Genomic DNA, 24,674 nt, shown 5'->3' on the forward strand with positions numbered 1-24,674 from the left:
GGTTCTAGTCAGGAAACAGAAGTTATGGAATTTGCTGCCACAGAATGAAGGAATGTTAACAAAGACGTCTTGCAACAGCCTTTACCTAACCTCCAGGTGCTTTGGAGTACAGCTCTCATCAGTCCCAGTCGGCGTGGCTTATGGGAGTTGCAGTCCAGAACACCTGGAAGACACCAGGTTGTGCATGGCAATCTGCGGCCTCTGCCACTACAGATGAGACAAGGTCAAGGATCTTTGACATTGTCTGTTCAATTGTTCAGTGACATAAGGGAGTGGGGGGGGGTCATGTGGATCTGTTTAAAAATTGTGCCAACAATAATTTTTCTTTTTGACAAGGAATTCAGAGCTCGTGAATTCCTAATGGTGAATTCCATGGCAGGTGGCAGTGGCATGTGAAGACACTTCTGGACAAGTTTTAATATGTTTAATAGTTACTTTCTGAAGATGTGAATATGTTGGAATTCTTAATCCAGGCCCATCATAGGCTGAGATGGATCTCATAATTATGCCTTTTGTTGGGTCACCTGCAAGGTGCTTTTTATTGACTTGTGCTTGATTTTGCTTCATTTCTCACCTCATTTGCTATTTCATGTCCATCTGCACAGGCTCTGGTGGTTTTAAGAAGGGAATTAGACAAACTCATGAAAAATATAAGCTCTGGGACCTAAATGGACCCTCTTTGGTCAGAAACAACTGAGCTGCAGCTCTTCTCAAAAATATAAGTAATTAATGAGACATAGGGCTCATCCAGGCTTCCTTTTGTGCCACACTTTCCATGCACAGGTCCACACTTTAAAGCTCTGGGTCTGAGCATTTTTATTATTTTGACCTGGTGCTTTCCCTGGGAAAACCTGCTCTTTAGTGCTGAATAGGAGAAAATGACAATCTACAGAAGACTGGATTCAGCAGTAGAACATGGGTTTTACTTGGGGAAAGCATTGGGACAAAAAATAAAACTGTTTGGACATGGAGCTTTAAATCCCAGAGCTGTGCCTAGAAAAACTCGACAACTTGGGCTGCCCCACCCCCAACAAAAATCCTGGCTACACCCCAAGTGAAACACTGACAACAGGCCACAGATCCGCCTTTAACCAAGATTTTGATTTGGGGTTGTTATGCGTACAGCTCCTGTCTGGGACAGGAGGGACAGGCTGGATGACCTCTTGGGTGCCTTCCAATTCTCCATATCCTGAACCCAGGCTTCCCTTGCCTGGCTCTTGAGACTGAGAGAGCGAGAGAGGAAAAGAGGGCCTGGCACAGCAAGGCAAGGGTTAATCTGCCCTGGCTTCCTTGCACTGCAGACGTCACAGATGTTTTAGAAGGAGGGGAGGGGGCCGAGTAGTGGTCTATGGTGGTCTTTGTGATGCATTTTATACTGATAGCAGCAGCTGCACCAGCAAAGCTCCCTTCGTTGGATTGACACACACAGGGAGGGCAGCGCTCCTTCTGCAATCTCTCTCTCTCTCTCTCTGCAAAGGGGCTACTCTTCCCAGGCACAAGCAAGGATCTGCAGAAGATTGGGAGAAATATTATTGCATCCTCCCCAGCGTGTCTTTCTGAGATCTCTGGCTTTGCCTTGTCGTCCTCGGCAGAAAGGTGGGTGTCTCTTCCATTGGCAAGTGGGGAGGAGGAGGGGTGCGAGGACGGAATCAGACGAACTGAAATAGAGATTTTAATTATTTTTTTTGCAAGAACAAAAGCTGCATATGAGCACCTGGTATTTCCAGAGCAGTCCAAAACAGGATTTCTCATGAATCTTCCTGGCTGGCGGCCGGGGCACCCTTTCTACACAGTGACAGGGAGGGTGGGGGGAAGAACTGCTGAGTTGGGTGGGGGTCAGGGTCTCCCCAGTAGATTTTCTGAGCTCTCTTTACGCAGGTCGCCACCTGCTCGCCCACTGGCTTTCTATGCTGAAAACCTGGGCACCATCTCGCTCTAGGGTTGCACAGCCTCAGCGCTCTGTTCCCGACCCACACCCTGTTTACTGTTGCCGTCGGGCGCTGAGCAAAGGCGCTCTGGTCCCCTTCCGTGTCCCATGTGCAGGCAGGGACGGCGCTGGGGTAGCCGCTGCCTTTGGAAGCAAGAGCACGCTCCCCATTTTGTGCCGCGCAAGGCCAGGGTCTCGGTCTCTCTCTGATCTGTGAAATGGGTGGAGCGCAGGGAGATGTGCTGTGCCTGTGCCCCTCTCCTGCAAGGCGGCACTCATCGCTGCTTCATCCTTAGCCCCCTGCGGAATTTTCTTTTCCCCCTCCCTGCCTGCAGTCGCAGGAAATGAGATGCCAGCGGCAGCGGCAGCACATGGCTCTCTCTGCCTCTTTTGGGGGGGGATTAAAAAATAGCTGGGTCTGCTCAGTGAGATTCTTTTGTGTGTGTTGGCCAAGGAAGGGTATAGCTCCTGGTTGCTGGAGCGCAATGGGCTTTTGTCCAGAAGTTCTGCCCATAAATCGGTACCCAGGTGGTCCAAGATGCTGGTTACCTTGCAAGTGATGCTGCTGACCGGTGAGTGTGTATGGGCAAGGGTGACTATTGCAACCTGGGATAGGGATGGACTTATCAGTGTGTGTCAGCATCTAAATTCACCTGTACAGCTCTGTCTTCCTCCCACTGACATTGGTCCAGACAGAGGTCAAAGTCTCCTGGGATACTGAGCAGATAGATATAGAGAGTCTATTGTCTATTCTGTAATAATGAATGAAGATTCAGGTTTGGTCTCCCTTGTCAAATTGCACCCCCCCCAGCACTCTTTACTAGTTCCTAGAAGGGAGACTTCCTCTGAAGTGTGGGGGATAGGCAAGCTGCCTCCATACCCTTAGAAGCATTGAGCTGTCCCTTGTTGGAGGCCGGAGGCTGGACCAGGTGGTTGCTAAGGTCGTTTGGATGCTCATGTTCATATGTGCAAAGAGCTTTCCAGGTACATCTACCTCACAGCTGGATGAAGGCTACAGGCAACTGCCCCTAGGAATAGGTCGTAACCACTCAATAATTGTTGGATGTCTGGAGTGGATTCTGTTTGGGAGGATAATTATAGATGCTGCAGTGAAATCTACACTATGGGAGCTTCTCTTGGGAGATCTCATTAAGGAAAAAAGGGGGGGGAAACAGATCTGCTCAAAATCCAAGGCCTGCCTGGGGTTGATTTAGGTCACTCATTGATGGAACTTGAATGAGTGTGTTCCTTCCACAGCCAGCTTTGTGTCTCCTTTCTCACAACCTCTTGAAGGCTGTGAGTGGTCTCCTCTGTAGTTTCCCCCTCTTCCATTCTTTGTCTGGAAATAAGAGCAGAATCACAGACTCTGGTCTCCTTCATGCATTCGCTTGATATGGTGAGAAGAACAAGGTGCATGATTCAGGCTTGGTGTTGGCTACATGAGATCTGGGGCACTAGGCGCTTTCCCAGACAAGAAGCAAAATGGCCCCAACAGCATATGTAAAGGATTTTGATGCCCCAATGAGCAAAACCTGATTGCACATCTTGGACCAGAGGAAGCATGTGCTCCTGGATGGGGATGAAGAGGTAGTAGCAAAGGCTGGTCAACGACACATTGGAGGAAAGTGCCAGGCTTTACTTGGTGGGCCTGGAGTTGGAGCCTTTGCCTCCTGGTATCAAACAAGGTGGAACTCAAGATTCTGAATGAAGGGCTGATTTAATAGAAAGAGGAAGCTGCCTTGAACCAGGTCCAATCTAGCTTAGTACTGTCCATATTGACTGGCAGTGGATCTCCAGGGTTTGAGGATCCAAGCCACTAATGCCATTTCCCCTCTTCCCAGAGCCAGGTCCCTCCTTCACCCTCGAAACCAGTCTTTCTCCAAAGCTGGTTCCCTTCCAAACAATTCAGAGTCCAAATCCATGCATGGTTAATGATTAGGGATGATGGGAATTGTAGCATCTTGGCTGCTGCCTATGGCACAGGTCAGTCTTCTTCCCCCATGCTGGTGCCCTCCAAATGTTTTGCTGCCCCAATGGGCAAAGGAACGCAGCCAGCACAGCTGCAGAGGGCACCAGGTGCAGGAAGGTGGCGGCTGCAAAGTGTAGGCTTGCCTGATTTGGCTGCAGAGCACGGTGACAGTGAACTGGGAAGGTCTCAGACTGTGAGCAGTCAGTTTGCTCCTCCAACCCACCCCCCTTCCCAAACTACTTAGGTGTGAACCTGCAGAATTTATTTGCCTCTGGGATGAAACACTCCCTTCCTCCCTGGCAGAGCAGGAAAGGAGAAGCAGAGGGGCGACAAGGCAATGCAAGCCATTCTCCCATCTCAGCGCTGGTTGCCAGAGGCAAGGGGTGTGTGTGTGTGTGTGTGTGTGTGTGTGTGTGTGTGTGTAAAACAGACCAAGAAAATCTGGGTGGCATAAAACCTATGATGTGGTGTGCTTCCAGACAAGGGTTTGTTGTGGGATGTCTGCTCCTCATGCATTCCACCTGACACCATCAGATCAAAATGCCGGCTTGTATCCCCCACCCCATTTAATCCACGTTCACCCTTTTGAAGGGAAATCTGATAAGTTTTTTTAAAACCAAAACCATAACCTGTTTCCAGTCACTCATCTATGATATCTGAACAACCAGTTTACAATATTGTCCCCATCTAGAAGCCCCTGCAGAGACCATGAACTGTGTTCCTCTACCCAACTCTCAGGACAGACTGCTTCCTCCAGAATTTACTTTCCTGGATCAAAACATTTGGTTCTCCTCTCCCAAAGGCTGACTCCTGCATCTCCTCACCCCTTGCAAAGCCCAGAAGGTATTTGGCAAAGTCTAGATAAGGTGGACATAGCGCAGAGTGAAACCAGAAGCAGGGCAAGATCTAGAGCAAGGAAGCAGGTTCCAGGCAGCTGGTCAGAACTGGGTAGTGCAGGTGAAGGGAGACATCCCAAGCAGCACAGAAGGAGACTTCACAAAATCCCCATAGATGGTGCCCAGCAAAGGAAGCCACCAAGCATTTACAGGCACAGCAAACTGGCACAGAAGAATGAATTATGGTGGCGATGCATGGGTAGTGTCCATTGCAGGAATCTGATGAACAGGTGAGAGGCTGAGTCAGACTCCGCACCTGAAAGGTCAAAGGTGCAACCAGTAGGTCCTCCTTCTCACTAGGGAGGCTGTCAGGATATCCCTTTCCAAATTCTAGTGAATTCAAGGGGTCACAATACCTTCCACGTTGTCATTCCTGACTAAAAATGGAGCACAGGAAGCTGCCTTACACTGAGTCAGACCAATGCTCCATGTAGTTCAGTAGTGTCTACACTGCCTGGCAGCAGTTCTCCAAATTGTAAGGCAGGGTTCTCTCCTAGCCCTAACTGGACATGCGATTGAGGACTGAACCTGGGACCTTCTGCATGCAAAGCAGAAGCTTTACCACTGAGCTACGGCCCTCCCTGATCAAAGCAATTATCAAAGGCATCCCCATTGGAGAGATCTGGGACCAAGTCACAACACCAGCATGCAGCTCCTGGCTCTGTTTCCCCTTTTCAGATGACAAGAGTGCTCTGAGCATGTGCAAAATGTCTCACCCCTTGGCTTGCTCACATGCACTGGAACTGAGGGCTAGGAAGCAGAATGAGCCCCAGCACCTCTCTCAGAGTACCTTTTACTTCCCTCTCACGTCCAGCTCCCACTCACACCATTTTCTCATGAGCAAGGTTGCCAGTGGGCTCATTTTGCACCATGGAAGCATTTCGGAAGCCCCCCCACCTCCTAAAATGAAGTTGGCATAATTAGGAGCACAGAACCATTAACATTTGAGCATGCATAATGCGGGTCTGTGTAGCTCCTCTCCATTTTGTACTGATGCAGGAAATTGAAAAACCAAAGCAAATTTATATTTTGAAAGCCCTCCTTGTGCCCTTCAGAAGGGGGACCACAAAGGACTTACCAGAGCATGTCTGGCCTTATGGCACGTTTAAAGACACTCTCCCCCCTCACAAGCCCCTGAAGTCAGTTAAATCACTGTAAAACAATGCAAATAAACTGACCATTAGTTTACTGTGCAACTTTCACAAGAGACACTGCTTGTGCTGAAGGGAGGGGGAACGAAAGGCAGGCCAAGCCACCAGCCTCAGTGACTGCACCCTGCAGCAGAGGCAGTTTAGGATAGATCTTAAGTCACGTCTAGGGTTAAGTTCACACGGCAGCTTAAAGCTGTGTGTCCTAGGTGTGCATGCCTTTTTGCATTGTCCACAAGATGTCATCCTTACCCAAGTAGTAGCCTGCATTTCCCCCACCCTCTTATTCCACACTCTCTGGGCTCACCCACACTTCTCTGGGAAAACCTGATAATTAGCACTGAACTGGAGCAAATGTCGGTTAGGTTTTCTCCTGATTTAGTACTAAAGAGCAGGTTTTCCAGGGCAAAGCAGCAGGGGAATGGCAAAACTGCTCGGAGCCATGCCTAGAAAGCATGTGACAAGTGGAACACCACTTGGACCCGTGGACAAGCCCTCTCTTTTTTAAAATTACAAAGAATTGTGAAGAACCTGCAGCCAGGGCTTACCTCCTCATCTACTGGTCTTTCTTACAAGTTTGCTGCTAGGTGCTGAAACTGCAGGGCACACACCTTCAGGAAACGGCAGGCTGAAGAAGCCCAGCAGCCTTGCAGAGAAAAAGGAAGTTGCTCGCGTTGCTAATGAATTTCCCAGACTCAGGGAAATGAGAAGAACTGGGAACTTATAAGTAGCAATAGCAGTGGATTGGCCCTCAGTTGTCACCTGATTCCCTGGCCCAGGAGGATTCTGGGACGTTGTGCATAGCCCCCACTGGAGCTACCTCTGGTTCCTTCCTCCAACCCATGGAGCCAGTGCCTGACCTGGTTCAAGCCCCGCAGCTCCTGATACTGGTTGCATAAAAGAATGTTACAAAAATGTGTTGGAAGAAGACCTGGCACTACCCTGGCCCTAGCTGTCCTTTCCTCCCTCCCCCCAATCAATGAGGGTGGCTTTAAAAAGAAAAGAAGATGATTTTAATCTGATATTTGCTATGACTTCTATGGATGTAGCCCCGGCAGTAACCTTCATCAATGCTACATTACACCAGCAAGAGGTCTGGAGTAGAATGTGAAAAGAGAAAGAAATGATCAGGAGGGGACAGCATTGTCTGTGAGCCTAGAAATAAAGCAGTTTGAAAAATGAGACCTGCCTCTGCTCAGTTACTGAAACATGGTGTCAGAAGCAACCAACCCTTGCGACCACCACTTTCTGCAAAAGCTGAATAAAAGCTCAGGAAAGGCCAGGAAGGACTTAGCTAACTTTCAGCCAGGCTGCAGATAAAGTTCAAGGGTTGAGGTTCATGAAGCAAGTGCTCTGTGGTATGAAACAGACAGTGGAAGCCTTTTTGAACCAGGCAAAATGGGTTTTTGCAGTCAAGGACCTTCAGATGCTGTGAACAGGTCTGTCCTGCCTGTGTACACATTGGTACATTCCCATGCATTATCTGGGGATCCTCCAAGGTGGGCCTCGTAGGGACTGCCTTGGAGCAGCTACTCAGTCTGCGTAGGTCAAGTAGCAGCAAAGAGCTCTTGAGAAGACTAATCAGGAGAGAGATTTAGACGCCATTCTGCACACTGCAAGGGGGGGTGCACATAGCAGAAGACAAGCTCATGTACCACAAAGTTGGGTGGTCAGGTGCGTAGGACAGCTCTCTTTTGATACACTTGCCCAGTATCCTTAATTGACCTCTGAAATCCTAGTGGTTTGAATGGTTACAAAAGGTTTCTGAATTGTCTCTCTCTGTGTGTTTGCATAAATATTTGCATATGTGTGTGTAGTTTTCTAAAGGTCTGTTTTGCTCTGTTAAACTGCTGGGACCCCTGCAAGGTGGCTGGGTTTGTTGCTGGTGATGTTAGCAGCAGCAGTAGCTGTACACATTATCAGGAGAACGGGCACCTTTCAGTGCATGTAGACAAAGCTCTTGACTTTCTTCTTCAGAAGGACCGCTTGGTGGTCAGAGCTTAATTTCCCACTCAACTCATGATCTTGCAGGTGGGGAGCTTGATAAAACTCTGCCTCTGTCCTCCAGCATTTCCCAAAGAGAAAGAGAGAGGGCAGGACTTCAAGTGGGTTGCAGAGTGCGTCTCTCCTGCCCTCTCCACAGCTGCTGCCATAGGAGAAGGCTACTGAATCTGGGAAGGGGAGGTTCAGGAATCTCAAAGTTCTTCAGAGGAGAAATAGACATGGATAAGAAAGAGGAAATGGCTGTGCAGTGGTGCTAGCCTGGTAAAGCAAACACAGACCCCAGCCAGAGTTTACAGCAAGTGGCTTCTTCAAGCATTCACTGTTCGCTACAACATGTTGTGCTCAGGTTGTGCTTCCAGAGGCTGAACAGTTGTATATAAAGCTGCAGCTTGAGTCCACAGTGAACAGTTCCAATGACCTGTTCACGACAGGCGAGGAAAATGTTGCCAGCCAGAAGCAAAGGGAAGCAGTAGACTGAGGGTGATAATGCACTGAAGTTTGATAGGGGAGGGGGTGAATTTCACAGCAATTTCCTGCTAGTTGTTCACATCAACATGGCTTCAATTTGTTTTTGTTTGTGTACACACCAGGGCAAAGCGAGGGGGGGCAGTGGGCAGGGATATATTTACCCTATACAAAGGTGTTGGTAAGAGACAAATCAGGATCAGTGTGAAGGTAGTTTGAGAAACAGGACACCAAACAGGAGTCTTTTGTAATCCTGGATACATATGCATTTTGGATATTGTTGTGTGAATGTGGATTAAAACCCTGCTCAGCCTTCCTCTCCCCTTGTCCTGTTTTACCTCTAGACATGTGGATATAGACAACAGTGCCTTTCTGAATGCATAAAGACCCCTGCTTAGCTAGAGCTGGCTTCAAAACATCAGAGATTAGGGGAATGCTACTGCTGGGAAGGAAATGCCTTTTAGCCTGCTGGAATGGCCAGTGCAGGCCCTTAGGAACAGATAAAAAGACAAGGCCTCGGCCCTTTATATCAAGCCCCTGTGTACCTGCCATTCATCCCAATGGGGCATGTGATGTGGGGGACCTCCTCATGGACTGTATCCAAATAGTAAACTGATAGGTCATGAGGGATGAACCACCATGGCAGAATAACTCCAGGAATGGAAGAAGTACTTCATGCTTCTACTGAATAATGCTTGCCTTGGCCCGTGTGGCAATGTGAGGGAATAAAATGACTGTTCTGTGGTCAAAGAGCCACACTGTGACCTTTGGTCATCACCCTCTCCATTCCTTCTTGTGCGATGCACTTGATGAAGTGAATACTTTCTCTCTCTATCTCTGGCACGCATGCATGGGGTTCAGTTTTCACAATTCCAGGTTTCCACCAAGGACACAGCTTCATTTCAGGCACCTTCGATCAGCAATTTGAAGGCGAATTGCTTAGCTCATGAGAATGGTCTAAATCTGGAAGCCTAACGGTGCGTTTTCTCTCCCCCCGCCCCCTTCTCTCTCATGCTGCAGGATTCTCCCAGTTAATGAAGTGTTTTATGAACCCTACAGAAGCCTGCTTCTTGCTGTAGAGGTTACCGAAGCATCACAAACTGAGGTAAAAAATACAGCCCCCTTTGCTGCTTGTGTGATGCAGGGACCTATCCAGTCTTAGAGTTCAGAGGGCGCTGGGCAAGGCCTAGAAAAGCAAGTGTAAAGGCAGGTGTTCCTCTAAACATGTAGCAGAACAAGGTGGCAGAATCCTGAGGGAGCGGAGTGCACTGTGCCACATCAGATGGAACATAATATTTTTTAAATAAAAAAAATACTCTTATGTAAAGAACTTGCAATCAAAACATGAGAGTTTGGGGGTGCAAATAAGTATTTTTAAAATGTGACAACTCCCCCTCCCCCACTTGCATTTTGAAATTTGCAATCTGAAATTATAACCATCCATTCTGCCACATCACAACTTATTTATTATTTATCTGAAATATTTACAGACCACCTTTCACCACAGATTGTCACAAAGCGGTTTACGCAAAAATCAATAAATATATCAGTTTAAGACAAACCAAAATCACAGATAAAAACATAACTTGAATAAATAAATTAACTTGAACAAATACACTTGAATAATGTACAATTATTTAAATACCTGCTGAAATAGAAAGGTCCTTGAGAAGTGTTTGATTGAAGTCCAGTAGAGAAGGGGTCTGTCAGATCTCAACTAGTGAGGAGTTCCACAGAATTAGGCCCACAATATGGACTGCCTGGCCACAAGCCATGCATGTCTGACCACAAGTGGTGCTAAGTTCTTCTTTAATGCTAGGGGCTGCCTCCCCTGCTCACTCCACTTGCCAACTCCACCTGCCCCTTTGCCAACAGACCTTTCCCCACACTTGACCCCCCCTCGCTTTACACCTCACCCATGCCCTTGCCTGTGCCCTCTCACAGCTCACTCTGCACACCCTCCCCCCACCCAAGCTCACCCCAGGCCCCACCACCTTTTAAAGGAGAGTGAAGTGCTTCACAGAGCAGCTTGCTAAACTGCTGTGTGAAGTGTTTCCTGTCCTCCATTAAACCTTGCTGCAGGCCCATTGGTTGGTGTGGCTATCTATTGGCAAGCCACGCAAACTCCAGAGCATGACAGCACTTTACATTTCTATGTATATAGACAGATAAAGCAAGGATACTCACTTTGTAGGCCCAAAACAAGTGGTTTTTTTCCACAAGCTGGCTAACACAGGAAAATAAAAGTAACCACAAGAAGAAACTGAAGGATTGAGTCTTAGCTCCAACCCATAATAACTGGAGACAATATTTAACTCTGTAATTACCAATTACTACATTGGGTTGCTAGCAGTGATTCCCTCAAAGATCTCCACGATCAGGGAAAGTTATAACTCTTTTAAGTGTCCTGGGCCCAAGTTTTTAAGGGTGTTGTAAATTAACACCATAACCTTTAACTTGGTCTGGTAGCATATGGGCAACCAGTGCAAGCTTTTAAGCACCAGAGTTATGTGCTGGCAATAGTCTGTCTCCACCAACAGTCTAGCTGCAGCGTTTTTCACCAGCCAGCTTCCAGACAAGGCCCAAGGGCAGCCCCACATTGAGTGTATTGCAGTCATCAAGTATTTACTGCTTCATTCGCTGTATGGTTAGGTCAGGCTTACAAAGCATTCATTGGTACACAGTTGCAAGGAAGCAGAGAGCCGATCAGGAGGACAGGTCATTGACCAAGTGACTCACTTTTTATCCAAAGCGCAACAGAGCCTTCTCCCAGTCTCAGGCCTTTCCTGATGATCAATGACTGCCAGGCTCAACTCACATGAAGTCACAAGGAACTGAAAAGAGTCACTGTTGTTAGTGATGCCAAGAAAGGCTTCACATCACCCTGTACGGTATCAGGCATAGACCTTGTTGGGCACTTGCCAAGGCCCGCACACTTGCAGGGAGAGCCACTGCAACTCTCTGGAGACTCCTAGCCCTGCTGCAACTCCTCTTTGCTGTCACCTGCCTCCTCTGAGCATGCCAGCAGCAGCAGCAACACCCTCAGCGCTGCCTTGTGCTTTCCCTCTGGGTGATTGTATGGATTGGGCCTGGAAAGAGAGGACAAAGTGAGCAGGCAGACATGCTGTGGAGGAGAGGGCCCACTGAAAGTGCCTTACCTGAAACCTAGAGCTGCCCCAGTAGAGAGCTTTAGGAGAGCAAACTGGGCTAGTGGGTGGCTACTGCCAGGATCAGATTATGGTCTCTCCTTGGCAACGAGTGCCCATTCATACCCTAGTCAAGGGGTGGGAACATCTGTAGCCCACCATATGTTGTTGGATTTCAGCTCCCATCAGCCCCAGCCAAAATGGCCAATGGCCAGGGATGATGGGAGTCGTAGTCCAGCAAAGATGTCTATGGCCACAGGCTCCCCAGCCCTGCTGTAGGCATTGCGTGGTGGAACTGAAGCTGCTGAGCTACGGTTGTTCTGCTGCTGAGCTGGGAGGAAGGGGAAGTCCAGTGGAGGCTGGGGGCTCTGGAAGCACGCAGAAAGCTCTCACAGGAAGTCTGAGGTGCAGCACAGCACACTCTGCTTCCCTCTGGGAGTCCAAAATAGAAAATATAGAAGTGGTTGTGGGATTTCCACACAGACAAGGCTGCAATGAGATATACAGACAGAGCTGAGCTGCCTGCAGCAGCAGCAGTGACACGTGCCCTCTTCACTCACTCAAGCCCTTCAGAGAGGACCTGTTTGAGGACAGAGGGCTCTCTCTGAAGCAGGTAAGCTGGGAGGTCCTGCTTTCTCAAGGGTGCTGTGGGCGGGATGGTTTAGGAAGGAGAAAGGTGGTGGTGAGAAGCATTGAGGAGGAGGAGGGTCTACACTGGGCCAAAAAGGGGCTATGGACAGGGACCCCATTGGAAAAGGGGCTCTCAGTAAACACCTTTAACTCAAACACCCATTTCTGAATTTTGTACCATACATCTACATGGCGGAAGTGGTGCTGCTGCCACCCACCTTAGAACAGGCCATGTGACCCAATCGTGGGCTCCGACCCCTCAACTGAAGACCAGTGTTTCTGAGTAGGGGAAGCCAGTGTGGTGCCCTCCAGAAGTTCCCGCACTCCCAGTTCCCACCCTCACTGACCATTGGCAATGGGGGCTGCTGGGAGTTGGAGTTCCACACCTGGAAGGTACAACGTGAGCTGCTCCTTCTTCTCTAGAGGAACTCTGTACTCAGAGGAGCTTTCTTGCAGCCTTTCTCTTCCTCTCTCTCTCAATCTCTCTTTCTTTCTCTCTGCCTCGGTTGTTTTCTTCCATCTTCTGTTCTGTTTCTCCCGCTCAGGTCTGCTGGCCATGGGCAACCTGATAAAGGTATTGGGCAAAGATTTAGAAAACTGTCCTCATTTTTTCCTGGATTTTGAAAGTAAGTCCCATGCGCAAAGGAGGGACGGGGGTGGTGTCTGTGATTACTGGCAGAAGGAGTTGCTGTTCTCCACAAATTTTGGGGGTCACACTTTACTATATAAATATTTGAGGTGGTGCCAATATACTTTTTTTAAAAAAGAAGAAGACTTTGTTGGGAAGCAGCAGGCAGTGACAACCAGACACTGTAACAGACTGGGCATAACTACACTACAGATTTGCCATGGCTGCTCCCAGAGAATCCTGGGAACTGCTCCCCCCCAAGCTGTCTTAGCTGAACTGCAAAGTGAATGGAGTGGAAGCTGGTTTGAGGGAAGATGCATCAAACCACAGTCTTTCACAGGAAACTTCAGAATAGATACGGATTGTGACTAACATCATGTGTACACATCTTCAAACACCAGCAGTGGGAGCGCACTAGGGCCAGAGTAGACAGTTATGTGTACACAGCCTAAGAAGAACTTTAAGCTTGCAAAAATGGGACTTAGGAAGGGAATATTAATACATTATTATTATTATTATTATTATTATTATTATTATTATTATTTGCACAGAAAGTTAAGTTCCACTTTTCCCGTTGAAAGCAATAGGATGAATATTAGTTGTGACCAGCCCGTCCAACATCCAACATGCCCTGGTGTTCCCAGTCAGGTGTGGTAACTAAAGTGTGAGCTGAGAACTGGGCAGTCCCTCCTTCAAATTGTGTTCACCGCACTCAGACTACTATTTATTGGCCTTGGAATTTCCATCTGTAATATGTGGATATTAATTTATCTGGAAGAGACAGTTAAAGGATTACTGTGAAAGTGTATCTGAATCACTCTTGAGTACTTAAAAGGACTATATTAAGTATTATTGTTTCCAAGAGGAGTTGGATAGAAATATCTTTCTCTGTCTGAGGGCCAATTTCCACAACTTTTCAAACATTTGCCAAGTGTTTTACAGTTGACTGTCTTCACAATATTTCTTTCTTCAGAAGAAATCCATAGACTGACTAATAATAATAAAAATCTTTTAAGTGGCATACATAAAATAATATAAAATAATTATCAATAACACGGAAACAAAATCAACAGCATTTTAAAAACAATACACCTGCAAGGAATGCCAGGGTTTGAGAGACTTGTCCAAAACTACTCAAGGAACTTAATAGCCAAGGACAGAATTTGGGCCTTGAACTCATGGGTCTAATCCCCAAACTCTAGGGTCAGTGACATCTTGGACTCATCAAAGAGGGAAAAGAAAAGGCAGCCTCTGATCTGGGCAGCAGCAAACCATTTCGTGCCAGCTGTTCTTATGCCCTCTCTGTGCTCCCAACCTGGTGCCCTCCAGATGTTTTGGACTACAACTCCCATTGGCCCCAGCAGCATATCTGTATGATACTGGGGCTAATGAGAATTGGAGTCCAAATCATCTGGAGAACACCAGGTTGGGGAAAGCTGTTGCAGGGCTTTGTCTGTTGTTCCCTTTCCAAAGAGGTAAGGACTGATTCACAAAGGCCCTGCAGCATTTCTGGCCTGTTGCTATGGCCACCAAGGCTATTGGATCCTGCTAAGCAAACATGACTGGCACTTGTGCCAATGTGTGGGCCGAAAGAAGGCCTGATGGCTAAATGGAGCCCCTATGTGGGCAAATGATTTGGCTGCCATCATAAATTCAGCCTTTGGTGAGACTCCCAAACTTGCCAGCCATAGGTCCTGTTGAACAACCACGCTCCCCTTAGCCCCCAAATCTGGTTGGAGAACAGTGACTCTTGTCCTCCTCTGTTCCTTATCATTGGTCTTCCTCCCCATCAGTCAATGCACATCTCCATTCAGGGGCAGGAAGAGGTGGGGTGGGCCTCTCTATACTCAAACATGGACCACCAACAGTTGTTTATTTTCTTCCCCTCTAGTCTAGCCTTCGCCAGCCTGGTTCTCTTCAGGTGTTTTGGGCTACTACTCCATTGGGCTGATGGGAGTTGTAGTCCAGTACACCAGGAAAGAACCAGGCTGGCAGAGACTGGTGCAATTAATTGAGAACTGACTAAAACATATCTCTGAATGCTACAAAGTTTGTGGGCATGTTCACCTCATCACCAAGCACTTGCAGCCAAATAAGCCGTAATGTCTGGTTAGTGGTCCTATTTGAATGTAGAAATTGTTTGCTGAATGACTCTTCCTGCCACCCAGAAAGGGGCACCTTTCCCAGTGACATTCTCCCACAGACCTCTCCTTCCTTCCCCACCTCACTACCCATCATGCTTTTCTCCCTCTTGTCTCTTCTCTTGCAGGTAGCACATGGGGAACCTTCTTAAAGTGTTGACTTATAACGAGCTTGACCAAGGCCCTAATTTTTTCCTTGACTTTGAACGTGAGAAGGGATTTTTTTATTTTTTTGCCTTTGTTTTCATTCATGCCTTTCTTTCATTGATTTAATTCATGATTAAAATTGATTTATTTCGTTTTGTGTGGAGGTGTAGAGGCAAGGGCTTGTATCCTCAGGGCAGTTTCTTGTGGATTCAGCGCTGCTCAGGCATACAAATGGTTTTTTTGCAGCATCCACACAATGTTGACCTCACCAAAATGCCATCCCATATCCCTATCCAGATTTACCACTTCCACAAGTTATTTACTTACCAGATTTCCCATGGAAATGGTAAAAGACAAAACAAAAATTCCATATAAAAAAGGAGAATAATATGGGATAGTATTTTGGTGAGGTGGGTGTCATGTGGATGCTGCAAAAACATTACTGGATGAGCAGCACCGAGTCAGCAATAAACTGCCATGTGGAATTCCCCAAGAAGCTTCAGGGTGAGATCCAAAGAGGCAGAGGAGGGAGTCAGCAACCAGACAAGATAATGGCTGCTGGGCTGTGCACAGCAGAAATATGCTTCTGTTGCAGGTGCAATGCCTTCTCTCTGGCAAGATGACCATTATATAGCAGTGGGAAAGGGCAGTAGCCAATCACACTGAGAGCAAAGGAGGTGGGGCAAGGGAAGAGATTGGTGGACCTTCTCAGAACCCTGGATAGTGGACAGTTCTTTTCTGAAGAGGAGGGTGATGGGCCAGAAAGTAAGGCTTCTCCTCCAGCAAAGCGCTCAGAAGCTCCCACATTTGGAGACGTCCTACAGGCAGCAGTCTGCATCTCCTCCAGAGTGATGGTCTGACTGCAGCCACATTTCCAGGATTTGTTAGAGTTGTGCTAGCTTCTCAGTGAAGAGGCATTTAGCAGCCCTGAGGTGTCCAGGCAGCACTGCCAAACAATTAACTTTCAGGGTTGAATGGCACATTGCCACACCTCCTCACAAGCAGACACCAGCCTGGACCTGGACTGCTGTAGGTGGGCTCTGTGTGCCTGACCCCCTCCCCCTTCTCAAGCTCCCATAGGGTGTGCATGAGAACTGCTGGGCCCTAGGACTGCTGAAGGTATGCCGTCTGGGGAGAGAGGCATGGAAGACGAGTTAGCGCTAGATAAGGCAGACAGGCAGGCCAACAGTCCTGGAGCCCTGCTTTGGGGAGGAGAGTGGGGGGCAGCTCACTGCCTAGGATGCCATTGGCTTAGTGCCTCCTAGTGTTTTGTTTTTTATACTTTGTGGTTTCTTTTTGGTCCTCCTGTATATTTATTTTCTAATATTTTCCCGGCACAGCTAAGGGCCAAAGGTCTGTGGCAGCCCTCCCCAGCTTGTTGCCCTTAAGATATTTCGGACTACAGTTCGCACCAGCCCCAGCCAGCATGGTTGTATGAGTCAGGGTTTGTCCATATTTACGTTTGTCCTGTGGCAAGGAAGCACATGTCTGGGAGGTTTTCTGCTTCTCCCATGCTTTCTAGGCACACGTCCAAGTGGTTTTCAGTTTGCTTGGCCGTTTTCTTTGGGGAAACCCACTCTTTAACCACTGAATCAGAGCAAACGTCAATCCGTGGAAAACCCAGTTGACATTTGTGGATGAGCCCTCGCTGAGGCTCATGGGAGCTGTAGTCCAAAATGTCTGGAGGGCTACAGACGGTAAGGGTGGTCTGTGGGCTTCCCAGAGAAAAACATGCAAGAGAGGGGCTCTGTCGCAGCTCACAGGCCGGGCCATGGCTTCCCAGTGCTCTTTGGGGGCAGCCCAAGACCTCATCCCCTCCCCAGGCGGTTGCACAACGTGACCTGGGTACACCCAACAAGCCTTGCCCATGATGCCAAGGGGTTTGGGGGGAGGCAGAACTCTCTGGTTGCAAATGGCTACTCCCCTGGTCCCCCTGACATTCCTTGGGTTGCCCCCCCAACCCCTGACCAGGCCGAGGGAGCTCTTGGACCCCCTCATTCCAAGCAAGCCATCCCAATGTCCCTCCCTCCCTTCCCCCTGGGGCTGGGCTGAAAAAGTGTCCTGCAGCACGAGTGTCCTGACCTCTCCCTTTCTCTCTGGGCGGGGTTCACTGCAGATGCACAGCCCACAGAAGCCGAGACAGCTGTGTGGAACCAGGTGAACGCTGTCCTAGAGGAGGCGCAGACCATTCTGGCGGAACTGCAGTCCTACACCGGAGCTGGACAAGAGATCAGAGAGGTACTAGGAAGAGCCTGCTGGATCAGGCCAGTGGCCCACCCAGTCCAGCATCCTGGTCTCACAGTGGCCAACCAGATTAGTCAGTGGGAAACCAGCAAGCAAACAAGAGTGCTCTCCCCTCTTGTGGCTTTCAGCAACTAGTATTTAGAAGCATTGCTGCCTCGGACTGTGGAGGGCAGAGCATAACCGTCATGGTATGACCTGAGCCCTTCCCAAAGCTGACCCCCACATTCCAGAGCTAGGAGCAATGCTAGCAAGTGGTCTGGATTTTTTCCCCTCTCCCCACAATGATTTTTGTACTTTTGCAAAGCTAACATTTCAGGAAGAAAACTTAGCATCTTGTGTTACTTTATCACAGGCCATCCAAAACCCCAGTGACTTGCAGCTCCAAGAAAAGGCATGGAACGCCGTGTGTCCCCTTGTGGCAAAGCTGAAGCGTTTTTATGAGTTTTCCCTTAGACTTGGTAAGTGCCCTCTCCCATCTCAACAAGAGGGGGTGTTCTCTCATTTTCTCATTCTTCTCATCTTCAGTCCAGTTCGACCCATTTCCACATTAGTTTGCAAACCTCTTTTTTTTTTTTTTTTACATAAGGAAACAGTGCCACATGAAAATGTCTTTCTTCCAAATATGCCAATCTGGGTACATGACTTTGTTTAGCATATACATTTTTAAGAGGCAATTTGTCCCTAATACAATGCATTTCTTCATGGTTTTCAGGAAAATACTTGCTTCTGCATGCCCTTCTCATTACTATAAACGTTTTTGGTGTGAATTTTCAAAGGAGAAGCTGTGCTTTGGTTCCAGAAGCAGAGCTTTGGCAGATTCACATTAAAATGTAAATTGCACTAATCCTGCAAGCTGTGCAGGGATTGGCCGGGTGAGGGGGCTGCTGCCTAACTTAACCATCTCCCTCCTCCTGTCTCTCCCAGAGAATGCCTTGCGGAGCTTGCTGGAAGCTCTCACCAGCCCACCTTACGCCCCGACTCAGCACCTGGAGAGGGAACAGGCTCTCGCCAAACAGTTTGCAGAAATCTTACACTTCACCCTCAGTTTTGACGAGCTCAAGGTACGTGTGGGAGGAGGCGGCCGCCAACAGTGGCTGGTCCAGCGGCAGCAGGGAATGTGATCTGAGCATAATAACAAGTAAAAAAATCTCCCACAGGGGCTTCTGACTCTTGCTCCTGTGGAACAATATTAGGCACTTTGCACAGCACCCACTCTGGATGGTTGGCACAGGTGCAGATGTAACCTGCAAAAAACACACACACACCATCACTATCCCTTTCCCTCCCATATGTGAAGAAAAGCCTTCTGCTTCATCTTCTCCATCACCCCTGAATGAAGTCTCCCTTCTCTGTCTCCCAGATGACCAACCCTGCCATCCAGAATGATTTTAGCTACTATAGAAGAACCATCAGTCGAAACCGGATCAACAACCTGCAGGTAAGGAATGGTTCCTTCCTTTCACTGGGAGGCAGAGTAAAAACCCAGGCTGGGCAAAATGAATGGAAATTCTAATGGCAAAGGAATGGTGGGAACTTGAAGCTGCCATGCAAGTGGAAATGTGCAGAGATGCCAGAGCAAACAGAGTATATTCACTTGAGAGCCAGGGCTCATCTGCACCTCCTCTTGACCCATATTTTGATTGCCTTGTGTACTGATTAATTCCCTCAGGTCCAAGAGCGTTTCTTGTTCTCCCATGGCTGTACCTTGCAAAAATCCAAACTTACCTGCTGAACTGAAGCTCAATTAAGCAAAATCACTCTTTGGATTTTCTGCATATCCGATTCAGCAGGCAAGATCGGATTTTCGCAAGACACGCAAGCTCTCAGATCTGGGAGAATTAATCAGCACACAACACAATCAAATTAGGGGTCAAGCAAAAGTGTGAATGAGCTCTGTCAAGAAAAAGAATAATGGAAAGCCAAGTGGGAGGGGGAATGGAACAGAATGACTGGAAAAGAAGGAGAGAGACATAGATATTAAAAGAGTAAAATGAACTATCTCGTCTGGATAGGTGGTTTCCTGTTTCACACTGAGAAGTTATTTTTAAATGTCCCCAGGGATGGAAATGAGAGCTGTCTATAGAAATAAACATAGAAATTCAACATTTTAAGGTAGCTGGGGTTGGGCAACATGGTGCCCACCCTCTACCACCAACACACACACACACACACAAAAGTAACAACAGAAACAACCTAGTAAGGACTGAGCATGCCCAGTGGGCATGGAATGTTGGCTGGTTTTGGAGGGGAGGCGATGAAAAACTGATGGAGTAGAGTGGCTGGGACCTTAAACAGAAGCCCTCCATGCCGCAACGTTTTGCTGCAACTGATCTCCATTCCTGCCCTGCAGTTAGACGCTGAGAGTGAGGTGAACAACGAAATGGCCAACCGGATGTCCCTCTTCTACGCAGAGGCCACCCCAATGCTGAAGACTCTCAGCAATGCCACGACCAAATTTGTTTCAGAGGTGAGTGATGCCTCCCAAGGCGCAGAGAAGACAGAGGCAAGAGTTGCCAAGACCAGCTTAACGTGACAGCCTGCTGCAAAGTCCAGGCTTGCTTGGTTGTTCATGCAAGGTTAACACTGCACACTGGCTGGTGCGTTGATGGGCAGAATCCACCCCAAGGAATCTGTGCTGTGGTAGCACAGGGACTGGGGCTGCCTCTCTCCCTTCAGATATTCAGCTTGTTCTCTCCCTGGGGAGGAAGAGCAGGGGGTAATCAGCATGCAAACTGGGTCTCCTTTCAGAACAAAACTCTTCCCATTGAGGACACAACTGACTGTTTGAGCACCATGGCCTGTGTCTGCCGGGTGATGCTGGAAACGCCGTGAGTACAATGCCCTACATGCTTGGCAGGGGGTTGGACTCGATGGCCCTTGTGGTCTCTTCCAACTCTATGATTCTATGATTATAGGCCCCAAAGGCTGAGCAAAGTGGCCTTCAGGGTTGCACACATACAGCAGAGTCTAAAAAGCCACACAATTGACAATTGCAATTAAAACCCGACTAAACTGAGACCCCATGTTAAAAATATGGGGTCACTCAGAAACTACAATTAATCCAGAATGTGGCTGCTAGACTGGTGACTGGGAGTGGCCGCCGGGACCACATTTATTATTATCATTATTATCAAATGAATGTGCAAAAATGTAAATGAAGAGTCACCAAGGGCCACCGTACAATGGGATTGGTCAGCCTTCTACATGCCGCAAAGCAACTTACCTGGTGAGCCTCTCTAGGGAGGGAATTCCACATCAGAGGGGCAACCACTGCAAAGGCCTTGTTCCTGGTCACCAGCATTTTGACCTCTGGGCCAGGCATTTTTAGCAAGCTCCCACCCATTAGATGACTTTAAGGAACCCATACCGGAAATCACATCTTTTTAGAGTCTTTAGGCTGTGTTTAGCAGCTCCATGGTATGAGCTCCCCAGGAAAGCTGGGAAGGAAATGTGGGGCATGTCAGCTGGTCCAAAGAGGCTTGTTCATGAACCTCTTTCTTGTTTGCAACAGGGAATATCGGAGCCGCTTCACCAACACCGAAACTCTCCTTTTCTGCATGCGGGTGATGGTGGGGGTCATCATTCTTTATGACCATGTCCATCCTGTGGGGGCTTTCGCCAAGACCTCCAAAATTGACGTGAGTGACATTTCTCTCTTCATATAGAAACATCAATCAGAGAAACTCAAGGAGCTGACAAGCCAGCCTTTGATGACCTTGACCTTCTTGATGTTTTGGACTACAACTCAGCAGCCTCAGAATAATATAGCCTTAACTACTGGGGCTGATGGGTGTTGTAGTGCAAAACCCCTGGAGGGCACCAGGTAGGGGAATGCTGGAGCCCCCAGTGTTTTTAGTGACAATTGATCCTCAATTAGCTTTTAAAGGGAAGGAGGAGCAAAGATCCATAGGAGCAACCAAGCATCAGAAGAACAACGCTGGGTGGGACTTTCCATTCCAGTTTAAATGCGGGGTTTTCCCCCTCTCTTACTGCACCTCCCATATCCACATGTTCTGGAAGACCCTATTTTGCCTTTCTCAAATCTCGTGAATCTGCTCACAGACAAAGGGACTGTTGTCAGTATAAGTGGGTGCACTTTTCCAACATTTTCCCCCTTTGAAATATGACTAACAAGGGTTTTTTTCTTTTTCTTTTTTAATGCCGGTAGATGAAAGGATGTATCAAGGTCTTGAAAGACCAGCCTTCCAACAGCACAGAAGGCCTTCTGAATGCACTGAGGTACGGCAGCCCAAGAGGCACCTTTGAGGAAATGGGCTTTGGCAGCCAGAAAAGGTCTGCTGCAACTCTCAGAAAAGAACTGCAAGCGCATGCACACATGCACACACACACACCTTGCACAAGCACCAGGATTGCACTGGGATGACTTTGGCAGCCTAGGCAGGTGCTGGAGTTGAAGGTGCATGGAAGGATTTTTAGAAACTGAAATTGGTTTTGTAGACATGAGCAGTTCTTATTGAAGGAGTGCTGTGGCAGGAACTGGAGAAGTTGGCTGTTACTAAATGACCATTGACCTGGCTTCACAGAAGGAACTCCCTCGTGCATTGCCCTCACATCACAATTATCCTGTGGGGCAGACCATTATTCCCATTTTACAGCAGGGGAGTTGAGGCAAGCAGCCCCTCCAGTGTGCATCGCACAGGAGGGGCTGGCCTGAGTCCTGGATTCCGAACTAGCTCATGCCCACCAGCCGGTGCTTTGGTATCAAGGGAGCTGCAGTTTCTCAGCACTCAGACCATGTATGCTGTTCAGGGACACTGCATCTTCCCTGTCCCCAACAACTGGCACTTTAATTGCTTTGGCCAGCATCACAGAAACCTACCTTTTAGTCCAGGCGTGGGCAGCCTTTGGCCATCCAGCTACCATCATATCTGACTATTGGCTATGTTGGCTGGGCCTTATGGGAGTTGATGTCCAACAGCACCTGGAGGTTAAGCTATTGGCTACACTTGGGCATTCAGGTTCCTACCCTCCACTCACCGGCAAACTCCCCCCTATATCCACGCTTCCTTTCTGCCAAACTAGTCCCTACTAAGAAATCCCACATTTTTACCTTTGATCAGAGGCTTAGACGTGCATTGCACCTGTTCCCACAGCGGCCAGCACAATTGGCTTCTTTTCTCTGCAACTGGTGTGCCCTTTCCCACTGCCTCCCTTCTTCTTCCTAGGTACACCACCCGGCACCTCAATGATGACACCACATCCAAGCAGATCCGGGCCTTGCTGCAATGAGCACCCCCTGCAGTCGAGGGGTGGGTGGCATTCACCAGAGACCCAAGAAGGGGATTTCTCCATGGAACCTTCAGCAGAAATTTTAATGTTGACATATTGCTATAAATAACCATTGGCCATCATATTCGTCATTTTGTAAAAGAAGAAGAAGAAGAAGAAGAAGAAGAAGAAGAAGAAGAAGAAGAAGAAGAAGAAGAGGAAGAGGAAGAAGAAGGAGGAGGAGGAGGAAGGGGGGAGATTTTAAATGAATATATATATATATAAACATATATATATATATATATATATATATATATATATATATATGCGCACACACACACATACATACATACACACACACACATATATATATAAAATTATGAGAGATAATCCTTCCAGCTCAGTGCCAATCTGCCCCATCTCCCAAGACACTCCATGTTCAACTCTGGCAGAAGTGCAGCTTTGCCAGAGAAACGCCATGTTGGCAAGGCCGCTCCTCTTCACCGTTCCAGTCCCAGTCCCACCCATGTTGATGTGACATGTCTAGTTCTCAGCCCTGAAAGGCTGACATCGAGTCTGACCAAGCTTCAGGAGGGACAAAGGGGGCAGGGTTTGGCCAAGCTGGTAAGAGGTTGAACCACCATCTTGGAACCAGGTGGATGGTCTGTTCCTAAACTCTTGAGAGGTCCAGAGATGGATCTCCTGAACTAGCCCAGACTCCAGAGGAGGGTGGGGGGCTAAGTGAGAAAGATGGAGAGATGTTCTCTTGTTTAAGATGTAAATAATGTGTCTGGAAAATGACTGTTGATCAGGAATGACTAGGATGATTGATGCAGGATGATGATGATGGTGGACATCATCATTAAAAACTTCAACACTGATTCCATTCAAAATGGCTCAGTTACACCTTTTAGATTTTTAATATAAACAATTAAAATCCACTCACCTGTTATTTTGTACATTTTTGTGTCAAATAAAATAAAAAGAAAAAAATAATCTGTTGTGTGAGAGACTTGCCTGGTTGTCTGTTTTGCTATGTTGGCAAAATGCACATGCTCAGAGGGGTCCCTTTTATTATGATTTCATGTTCCAAACAAGGCGAAGGTGATCAAAAGTGAGATTTGTGTGCACGTGCACACAAACACATTATTCAAACATGTTTGTCAGGAGTAGGGAGTAATCTAGGTGGATAGGGAGAAGAAAGTGGCAAGATGTAAAGTGGTTGTGTAATCTGACCCACAGATCTGAGCACAAAAGCCACATTCTTTCCTTTATCCAAAATAATAGCACAACAGAAAAAAGGGTTCACATCAATATATTATACATAATCAAAATATTGTCAGTACTTAAATCAAGCCTTAATAGCTCAAGTAGCTGGGCAATGTATGGGCATACACACACACCTGAATAAGATTAAAAATGTAGATGTGTTTCAATATTATCTTCACCATCTGCTATTACAAATCAGGAAACTCATCCTTCAGAGTTTTCAGAGCACGGTCCACATTTCCTTAATTTCTGACTCTTGATTAAAAAACAAAACAGTATTACCGGTCCCTTTGTTGTCTAGTGGGTTTAGCATCTCAAGACCATTCACCTCTTTCAATGCCCATCATGGTCTATGAATGGCTTTATTTTTTTTATTTTTAAATAATACTTATTAAGAGTTTAAAGATTACAAATGAAAAAAAAGTGTTAAACAAAACAGAACAATACAATACAATACAATAAATACAATACAATACAAGAAAAACAAAAACACTACTTATCTTAACAAAACAAAAACAAAAACAGAGACAATTAAAAACACATCCACTATTTCCATATCTTATGTTTCATCTACTTGTTTCAGCGACCTCCTCGCACCTCCCTTTTTTGTATTCCAGTTCAGTTAGCTATTTCAGCAAATCCTTTCCATCTTCCTCAGTTTTCTGTTCTATAATTTATCTTAACACAATCTAACCTTATTTTTCCCTTTAGTCCATTAACAATCTATTTTTACTTAATTCTTTGTAACATTCCTGCTAAAGCCATATATAAAGACCCCTTTTCACCCACTGATCAACAACAAGATTGTACTCTCCAGATGTTTTGCTGTGC

General features: G+C 47.3%; 2 protein-coding genes across 9 annotated transcripts in view; one reads left to right on the plus strand and one right to left on the minus strand.

Moving 5' to 3' along the window:
• The window catches only part of HPCAL4 (hippocalcin like 4), a 41,325-nt gene extending 34,696 nt beyond the window's left edge, over window positions 1-6,629 (minus strand). The window contains exon 1 of the mRNA XM_083625379.1: window positions 6,489-6,629. The gene's annotated coding sequence lies outside the window, so the exon portion shown is untranslated. The remainder of the gene's footprint in view (window positions 1-6,488) is intronic.
• On the plus strand, window positions 1,216-23,570 carry LOC310767815 (CYFIP-related Rac1 interactor A-like). 8 transcript variants are annotated; one of them, XM_083625311.1, is made up of 13 exons: window positions 1,219-1,596; window positions 9,430-9,514; window positions 12,731-12,811; window positions 15,083-15,162; window positions 17,218-17,339; window positions 17,698-17,803; window positions 18,270-18,406; window positions 18,706-18,783; window positions 19,696-19,812; window positions 20,094-20,173; window positions 20,857-20,983; window positions 21,514-21,584; window positions 22,532-23,570. In XM_083625311.1, exons 4-13 carry the CDS (start codon window positions 15,090-15,092, stop codon window positions 22,593-22,595), a joined length of 975 nt encoding a protein of 324 aa, XP_083481437.1. In that variant the 5' UTR covers window positions 1,219-1,596; window positions 9,430-9,514; window positions 12,731-12,811; window positions 15,083-15,089; the 3' UTR covers window positions 22,596-23,570. The 8 variants fall into 8 exon arrangements, with proteins under 8 accessions (XP_083481442.1, XP_083481441.1, XP_083481437.1 ...); XM_083625313.1 differs by lacking the exon at window positions 1,219-1,596 and adding an exon at window positions 2,316-2,499; XM_083625315.1 differs by lacking the exon at window positions 15,083-15,162 and having other exon boundaries at window positions 1,218-1,596.
• Window positions 23,571-24,674: the final 1,104 nt, after the last annotated feature.

The sequence above is a fragment of the Podarcis filfolensis genome (assembly GCF_964270895.1).
Source record: "Podarcis filfolensis genome assembly, chromosome: 8".
NCBI classification, from domain to species: domain Eukaryota; kingdom Metazoa; phylum Chordata; class Lepidosauria; order Squamata; family Lacertidae; genus Podarcis; species Podarcis filfolensis.